This window comes from Carassius auratus, linkage group LG28B, assembly GCF_003368295.1.
Source record: "Carassius auratus strain Wakin linkage group LG28B, ASM336829v1, whole genome shotgun sequence".
Taxonomy (NCBI): Eukaryota; Metazoa; Chordata; class Actinopteri; order Cypriniformes; family Cyprinidae; genus Carassius; species Carassius auratus.
The window spans coordinates 4,844,098-4,854,000 of NC_039293.1; the positions used below are offsets into that span (position 1 = coordinate 4,844,098).

General features: G+C 37.5%; 1 protein-coding gene across 1 annotated transcript; it reads right to left on the reverse strand.

Moving 5' to 3' along the window:
* Positions 1-430: 430 nt before the first annotated feature.
* LOC113067829 (noggin-1) lies at positions 431-2,291 on the reverse strand. The gene has a single exon (XM_026240307.1). The coding sequence runs from the start codon at positions 1,952-1,954 to the stop codon at positions 1,301-1,303; it is 654 nt and encodes a 217-aa protein (XP_026096092.1). The 5' UTR covers positions 1,955-2,291; the 3' UTR covers positions 431-1,300.
* Between the last annotated feature and the right edge of the window lie 7,612 nt (positions 2,292-9,903).

A 9,903-nucleotide genomic window follows, 5' to 3' on the forward strand; every position in this document is an offset into this window, starting at 1 on the left:
TTGGATTACCATAAATTAATTTGATGCATATTTGTCAGTCACACATGCACTCCAAAAAAATCAAGGCATGCTATTATGGTTTATTATTAACTATTTGCATTTTTGCAACTATTTGATTTTATTTAAATAATCATATTTTTTAAACGCACTTATTTAGATCAGCTAATTACATTTGTGCAGTAAAATAAACATGGTTAAATTATTTGTTACAGAAATCAGACCGTGTGTTTTTTTTTTTGTGTGTGGATTGAAGTGCCAAAACCTCCATGGGCCCCTGAGAGCATCACCAGTGGTTGCCTGGTTACGGGGCCCTTAAGCCAGGTGAGAATATTTCATGGTAAATTAGGAGAATCTCTTTGAAGTTTCTACACAGGCGTCTTGAAAAGAAACAAAGACTTGGGAAACAAAAGCTTGAGCGTGCCATTTGGTGTGGTTTTCACTGATATTTTATTATCTGAATATAAAGAATAAATAACAGTTCATCTTAATTTACAGGACAAATCGTCGTCACGAAGCAGCTGTCACAGCTGCAGGACGTTAAAAATCCATAATAAATTTTGAGGTCGTCACATCTGTGTGGAAAACCTTATAAAACATCTCAAACGGCTCCACGGGCTGCTCTCTGAAATATAAATACGTTAACTAATATTTTCCACAAATACAGTAGACTCTGGATAATACACATAATACTGGCTTTTTACAAGTAGCTAAATCATTACATGATGGCACAACATATACATACAATACATTCCTACACATTATAGTGCATTAAAAAAATAAAACGCAACACTTTACAATAACTTATATGAACGGCATTAACAGATATTATTATCGTATTATAATACATAATGCACAACAAATCATCAGCTAGTACATTCAAACTGTAGATTAAATGTTTTGTTTTTTATTTACTTAATATATTGTCATATATAATATATACGAAGTATTGATATCTTCAGCATATCAATATTTTTGTTGACTTTGTTAATGACTTAAAGTTAACATAAAGTGTTACCAAAATACAAAATAAAAAATTTTCATAACTTAAATCCAAAAATGTGTATTCAATTTTTTTTAATGTTCTTCCAGAAATATGTATCAGAGCAGAGTTTTTTAAACTGATACCCCACATTCGTATCAGATCAAATTTTGTACAGTAATACAGTTTTCCATAATGTAAGTCCAGGAATCAGCATCAGCTGCAGCTCATGTCCAGAAATACGACAGTTTGTATATAGTCTGTGCACTTTTTTCCAGAAATGAGCATTGGGTCGGAGCTTCGATGTCCGTTTGTGATTGGTCAGTTCGCACAGGAGCATTTGCACTCGGTGATGATGGGATACTGCACCGGTATCCACGCGCACTTGAGTGCGCCTCGCCTCTGCACGCATCTCCATCGTAGCAGCGTGATGTGCGTGGATTTGGCCGGTTTGCACACCATTCCCTCCGGCACCGAGCAGGAGCGCTTACTGTAGCAGCTCCCCGCGCGCACAAAGCGAGGCCAGAAGCGCGCGCCGAGGTCGTTCCACGCGTACAGCACCGGACAAAACGAGTAGGACCAGAGCCACATCTGCAGCCTGCGCTTCAGCTTCTTGCTGGCCTTACGCTTCTTGCCCCACTGCGCGTCAAAGTCCAGGTTCTTGATGTCTTTGGGCATCATCCCGGTGGGGTTCTGCTGCTGGAGGTCCAGCTCCTCCAGATCCTCGTTGCCGGTGTAGCGGTCCTGAGGAGGATTGACGGACAGAAAGCGGCTGTCAAAGTCCCCAAGCGCGCTCCGCAGCTCGGTCTCGTTTAGGTCCCGCTCTCGCGGGTCGTAGATGGGGTCAGGGTCCTCCTTGAGCTCCAGCAGGGGTAAAGTGTCACTCGGAATGGGTCTGAGAAGATAATAGTGCTGACACTGAGCGAGAGACACCAAGAGCAGGTACACCGTCACCAAGCCCTGCGGGAGATCCATCGTGATGCGAAAAACTAAAGTAAAAAAAATCGCTAAAGTAAAAAAGACGCGAATGCAAGCGCTAGACGCAGGATCTATCCATCCATCTCACTCGCAAGGTTTCCTACTGCTGGCGGTTGAATGCATCGGAATCGTGCGCTGCATAACGCATGAAAAGTACCGCACGTGACGAGTCTGCACGAGCCAAAACTCTGGGAATGCCTCTCTGACGCGCGCGCCTCTCATATATACACGCGCGGCCCAGTGATGTAATACGGCGGATCTGGGGTTTTGAATGTGAGTTTGTTTGCAGGAGATTCCCCGACACCTCCTTCACAGCTCAGGGGGAAAGAGAGAGAGAGAGGGGCGTGGCTGTGGGGGTCAGAAGCCGCTACGCCTCCTGTCGGCCTCCTCGCGCCACTGGGAAAACCCTCAGGGCGAGTTTATATATACAGGCCTATATGATAGTCTGTACTTTCTTTAACTGACACGGTTATATAATAATAGTGTTTTAAATGTTAAATGTTTTAAATTAAATGTTAAATAAATAAATAAATATATCTAAAATATTAAAAAGTACTCAGCATGACATTAATATTAAAATAATAAATTAGACAATTAAATTAAAATGATCTCTCTCTCTCTCTCTCTCTCTCTCTCTCTCTCTCTCTCTCTCAGCTCTGTACTATCACTATCTATGTAGCAATGCTCTTATATCCTCATGATATTCCAGGAAGACTGAATCTGAAATAAGTCTTCTGAAAATATTTTTGAAGAAAAGCAGCTCCTAAATGACCACGTAACTATCTTTTTGCAACTTTAAGAAGCACAAACACACAAGTGAGTTCTTAGGCCGTGGGGAATAAAAACATAAAACATTCTGTCCAAATGAATCCAAAATGAACATCTCCCACCAAGCCAGCGCAGCGGGAACCCCGAGCTACTGTCAAACGCTCGTTCTTCAAGAATCGTTTAATGGAAGAAGTGACCTGCCATTCCACTGGCCATAAAGCAGACGGAGAGATAAATGCATCTCTGTTTCTGTCTGAATGAGCTAATTCAGACTTCAGCTCCGCTACTTCTGTGCAAGGAGACAGAGAACAGTCTGGGACGCAAGTCACAGGTGTATTTTTGGGCATTGTCACAACATAAAAGACTCAAAATACACATAACAGGCTTGGAGAAGTGCAGCCGTAATGCAAAACAGATGAGTGCACGTTTCTGGTTTTATTTTAAACCATTTTTTTTCAGTGCATGATTTATTTATTTTTAAAGAAAACAAGAAGAATGTCTTAATAATTATTCATCAAGTGCACATTTTGACATGATTTAAATAACTAAAATAGGTTGTAAATGCCAGTTCATGTTGAATTTTAATAAAGATTGAAATTCAAAATCCTTTTCATAACCAGCTCACTTCAACAGGACTTACCCACTTAAAAACCCACAAACATTTTGCGAAGTAGCAAAAGATCAGCATTTGGCTTTGCTTAACCTCACCGTCTGTCACATACGATTCTCTTGATTTTTTCCTGGAGTTTTATCACAGTCAAAAATACATACGCGGCATGTATCTACCTGTCATAATGAGGGTCAAGACACACCAGACCCCTTCAATGGCAGAAAACATATACGGCTACCAGAACACAGTATTTATACAGAAATATAATCCAATCTTGCACAATGGCTAAAAACACTGAATGCATCAAAACTGCATCAAAAGTTCTGAAATTAGAACAAATACTCAATTTGACAATTAGCTGAAACTCAGCCTCAAGCCATCCAAGAAGCATACATGCATGCAAAATGTATCAATACATCACTTGCTCAGCAATGGTTCCTCTGCAGAGAATGGGTGCCATCAGAATGAGTCCAAACAGTTGTTAAAAACATCACAATAATCCACAAGTAATCCACACCATTCCAGTCCAGCAGTTAATGACTAGTTGAATAGCTGCATACTTGTAATAAACAAATCAATCACTAAAATGTTTTAATCTTTAAACTGTAACTTGTGGTTATAATCCATAAGGCTTCTTCAGTGAAAAGTCCATCTCTGATTGTGTCTCACATATATGAGCTGTTTCCACTTAGTGCTTGATCTGTGCAGATTTCTCTCCTGATTCAGATCAGACGACTCTCATTCTGACGGCACCCATTGACTGCAGAGGTTCCATCGGTGAGCAAGTGATATAATGCCAGATAGAAACAAACTCATGTATATCTTGGATGGGCTGGGGTGAGGACATCTTCAGCCAATCTTTTTTTCTTTTTTGGGTGAACTGTTCCTTTAACAAACCTTTCAGTTCATGTTTTCGTAGTTTAAAGAACATTTTGAAAAAATCTAAAGGAACCACTACAAAGAATTTGTGGAATGGAAAGATTCCATTTTCAAGAGTCCCGATTCTTCATGGAACCATTGATGGCAATAAAGAACCTTACATTTTTTAAAATGTAAGAAAGAAAATAACAGATTCTGTACTGCTATGGATACATTTCACAGCAGAAAGATCACATCTGTCTGTGGCTTCATTGTCTCTGTTCCCACAATCCTCTCTGCCTGTTTAAGCCATGAACACACAGACGTAAAACTTCTCGCCACGATGCTAGAGCAAACGCTATGTTGTCAAAGATCGCCTTGTAGTTATGGCTCAGTTTAATTTTTTCACCTGTTTTATTGTCCAGCAGGTGAAAACGGTGTATCTCATCACTTAGCAAAGTAACACACATGATTTGAATGTTTCATGTCATCACTAACCCCAAGGATGAGTAATAGTAATCCTTTCAATTTAGCGTGCCCCACTAATTATAGGTTTGCACTGATTCCTGTGGCTTGTTCACACAATTTATCTCCTCAATTACTGTTTCCACAGTCATGTTTAACTGAGGCCACATTTCTAAACACACACTTGACTATTTAAGATGTGAAATGTGGTGGGTTCGTGGGTGGGTGGGTGGGGGGGTATTTTTTAATATTATTCTTCAGGTGAATCGTACCTAAAAAACACTTTTGAGTTGTTGGAAATATAATCTAGGTTTTTTTTCTTAATATTGACCCTTCGCAAAAACCCATCCTCCTTAGTTACTGTTGCTATGTTTGACAAGCCATGTCGCTCTTGCACTACAGTTCTCACATGGTGAAAAATATATCGCAGGGCAAAGAGAAAACGAGCTGACAGACAAGACAGAGCAGGCTACTTCTGGTATGAATCAAGGTCTCAGCTTTCAAATTTGATCATTTTTTAAGAAATTCAAACCATTTTGTCACACATCTCTTGTTGTGACAGATCAACGCATTGCCTCAGTTAAAGCAGTACGTGAACCGATCGTTTTTTCACATTTACTTAAAGCACATAATAAACATGAATGAACGTCAAAACGTATTTTACTTCAACCATGGAGACACGTCAATACACAACTTTTTTCAAGATTAATTCCACCGACCGAAGTTAATCTACTGTACTATCTGATTTGTTTGTCAGACACCGTGGTGGATTTGGTATTATGATTGGTCAGATCACCTGTCAATCAAAGTCTTAGCGAATGGTCAATTGTGTGACTATTTCTTATTGAGCGTAATGAGCATGTCTGCAAGCGGGTCAATTTTGACCCGGAAATGTTATAGTTAAAGTAGGTGTGTATGATGTGACATTTTTAGATCATGGACGAAAATTAAAAAAGCCTCCACTATCTCCTTTTGAAGAAATATCATATTATCGTGCTACATTGCATATTCTATCAGCTGCAGTTATGGCGCCACTATATCAATATACTCTACAACGAGACATACATTTGCATCAGTCTTAACTCAGCGGTAGACTTACTCTCACAGTACACTGGATTTTTTCACAATAGCAATAGTACATTATTTGCATCCGCTTCAAAGCCTTGCCAGTTAAACATTTCATTCACCCAAAGCACGCGTGCAAAAGTCTGTCAAACAGTTCCTGATTAATGAAATAAGTTAAATTTTGCGCTAATACTGTCAAAACACAAAAGCTTTACATATAGGCTCAGTTGGTTATATCTAAAATTAAAGTAAATGATTGAGAGAAAAATGGATAAATGCCTGTATATTAGATGCGTGCAGGTTTTAAAGGTACTAAACATGCTGCCGACTGTCATTAAAGTGATAGTTCACTCTTAAATTGTATTTATGTAATTATTTACTCACTCACATGTTGTCCCAAGCCTGTATTAATTTCTTTCTTGTGCTGAACAGAAATTAAGTTATTTTAAAGAATGTGGATAACCAATCAGTTGCTGGTCCACACTGACTTTGATAGTAGGAAGAAAAGAAAATACGGTTGCACTTTATTTTACAGTTCGTGTACTTACATGTACTTATAGTGTACTTACAGTGTATTTATCTAAGAAAGTTCTGGTAATACAAGTTAACTACATGGGCTAGGGTTTGGTTTAGGGGTAGGTTCAGAGCAGAGATGTATAGTAACGAAGTAGAACTACTTCACTACTGTACTTAAGTACTAAAAGGCGGTATCTGTACTTTACTGGAGTATTATTTTTTTCTCCTACTTCCACTTTTACTTCGGTACAAATTTTCGCTGAGTTTAATACTTTTACTCCGATATTTTTTTTAAGTGCTGCATCGTTACTCGTTACAATTATAATAATGTTACGAATCATTCCATTACAAACCACTGCCAGAACTGTAGATGGCAGGTTTGATGAAGCTGGCACATCATTGAGCGAATCAAGCGAGACTGCGCGTGCTGACTGAACTGCTGTGAAGAGAGAGATGAACACCGAGCCGAGCCAGATAATGACTCGTTCACGAGTCAAGAACCGGTTGCATCGGTTCTCGGATGACCAGTAACGTTAGTTCTTTCTGACAGTTTGATTCAATAAACCAGTTGAAGAAAACAGTTCACCGATTCTTTTGCACTCGATGCAATGGCGTCATTGGCGTTTACTGCACCTGGGCTCATAACATTAAGAATCAGTTCAGAATCAATCACCAAAAGAATCAGTTCGGTTCCAGACGCTCTGTGTGTCGGTTTGCTTCACGCTAAATCACACATGCGCAGTATCATCAGCTCCTCGGTTCACGAATCGGACGCGTCTGACAGAAACGGTTCTTGACTCGTGAACGAGTCATTATCTGGCTCGGCTCGGTGTTCATCTTCAGTTCTCTCTTCACAGCAGTTCAGTCAGTGTACTGTTTGAGTCAATGAATTACTCCGGGATATTGGTTTGTTTTAACTCAGAGGGAGTGTCAGACACATTAAACAAGTTAACAGCTTAATTCATCTGTGGATTAATGCGCATTGGAGACGCGAACTGTTTAAAACGATTCAGTTCGATTTGGTGGAGTGTTTCAAAAAGATCCGGTTACATCGAATGATTCGTTCGCGAACCAGATATCACAAAACTGCTTTGTTTTTAACTGTCTTACAACAGACAAGGAAGAGAAGACAATGCTGAATAAAGTCGTAGTTTTTGCTATTTTTGGACCAAAATGTTTTTTCGATGCTTCAAAAAATTCTAAATGACCCTCTGATGTCTTACAGGTTTGAAACAACATAAGGGTAAGTTATTAATGACATCATTTTGCAAATTGGGCTAACTAACCCTAGTAACCGTTTTTTTTTTTTTTTTTTTTTTTACAAGAAGTTACAGTCAAAGGAATTGTGATTGTCCTTTAGGTTAATCATTTGAAATAGTAAAAACAATATGTTCAAACTTTTGACTACTTTCTTTAATAGCTACATAACACACTTCTACTTTTACTTTCAGTACTTGAGTAGTAAATTTTAAAATAGACTACTTGCAATACTTAAGTACAAAAAATGTTGAATACTTTAGTACTTCTACTTAAGTGTGGTGCTTAAAGAGCACTTCAACTTCTACTCAAGTCACTTTTTTGATAGAGCACTTGTACTTTTACTCAAGTATGGGTCTCTAGTACTTTATACATCTCTGGTTCAGAGTTACCTAGTTATTACACAGTTATTGTAATTACTATAATAAGTACATAGTATGTACATGAGGAACAGGACTGTAAAATAAAGTGCTACCGAAAATACTATGGAAATCACTGTGGACCAGCAACTGTTTAGTTTTCCTCTTTCTTCAAAATAGCATTTAAGTTCAGCAGAAGAAAGAAACTCAATTAGGTTTAAAACAACGTTTGATTGAGGAAATTATGGTATACAATTAAAACACTATGACAGAATTAACAGATCTTTGGGTGAACTATTCCTGTAATGTTAATAAAATTAAAAAAAATGCACAGAAAAACCACTCACTATTCCTGACTGAAAAGCTTTAATACAGCTGCTTTAATAGGAATCAATCTAGTGTTTTATTTTTAGATTTGTTTATTCAGTTTGTTGAGTGCTCCTGCTTAATACAATGTACCTGAAAATAAAGCATTGTTAGTTTTATTTGTATATTATGCGTATTTGAAATGTTTACCATTGTTCTTATTTTTAAAGATAAACTAATCACAAAGATTTTTTTTTGCACGCTTCGGCCTAAATATCGGCCATTCTTTTTTTTCTTCATAATAGGGAAATTTGCTTGCAAAATAGTAAAACAAACATGACAGAGAATTGTAATAAAATCGTGAATTGTGATTTATTTATTTTTTTTATTCTTACTTATGTCAGTTTATAGCTACCTCTGCAATTACATTTATGCAAGTTAAAAACCATACATTTTTCCTTATTTCATTCATTTTTATAGTGTGATTCTTTTTTTGTGAAGCGTTTTAAATCTAACATAATTTAAAGGTTGAAATACATTTATAATTAATGGAATTGTACAATTTCAGTCATTATAATTAACTAAAGCCTCAGTATAACACATGACCCTAACAACCTAACATTACTAAAAAGGTTGGCGTGAATGAGGGGAGCTTTTACTTAACTTAAACATGGACAATTTTCACTTTCTGGACAATGTGATGGGCACAAGAAAAATCCCAGCGATTTACACTGAAAGAGGGACTTAAACATGGCCAGTGAAAACAACTCCATCCGATCGGCACCTTAAACCACCGGGGGAATGTTTTGGGTTTTGCTATAAAATAAAACCATCCAAGGTATTTAAGAGGCCTGTCTTCTCGTGTTCCCATGAGGCTCTGAGACAGTAGCGTTCTCACACAGCGATCCTCTCCCTGCCTATAAACTCTCATTTAAACACACACTGTGTCAAAACAAGCTAATTAACCAAATCGCACTTTAAATCTCTACATGCTGTGGAGGCATTACAGCGTTTAAAGGCTGTTTCACAAGCCATTATTAGAAAGAGAGAACAGTGTGTTCAAAATCTACAGTGTGCTGCTTTCTCATATGTACAAACAATGCCGTACTTTGAGTCTATATGCAGTGGAAAATACAGGAATCAGACGTCTGTGCTGCTGGTGTTTAATCATCTCAGCCTCGACACACAAATGTATAACATGTCGGGAGAAAATCTCAAACTCTGTCTATCCAAATAAGTGACTTCATACAAAAGTCAGCCTGATGTACTGTAAACTAAAAACAGTTTGCATGCTGCAAAATTAGCATTTCTGAGAAAGAACTCGCTGATGAAGTTCAACCAAAAGGTTTGTTCATATCTTTGATTTTTTAGGATTCTGAAAGATATTCATCTGGATGAACAACATTTGACACAAACAATAAATACCAGTTAAATAAATTAAAAAAACACCCTAATTTAAACTAAATAAAATGGAATAAACATCAGAATTTAATTAGATTATATATGCGATACCATGCAAAGTTTTTTTTTAAAAGAATTATCTTCTGCTCACCAACATATTCTATGTGAATATACTGTAAAATGTAATTTATTCCTGTCACATAAAACTGATTTTAAGCATCATTACTCCATCTTCAGTGTAACATGATCCTTCATATGTCATTCTGATTGCTGATTTGCATATTGGAATGCAATCGTTCTTACATGATGTAAAAAAAAAACTGCATTTACAAACCCGATTC

Excerpts from the sequence above, each read along its gene's own strand:
- LOC113067829 (XM_026240307.1), bottom strand. The coding sequence starts at position 1,954 with ATGGATCTCCCGCAGGGCTTGGTGACGGTGTACCTGCTCTTGGTGTCT.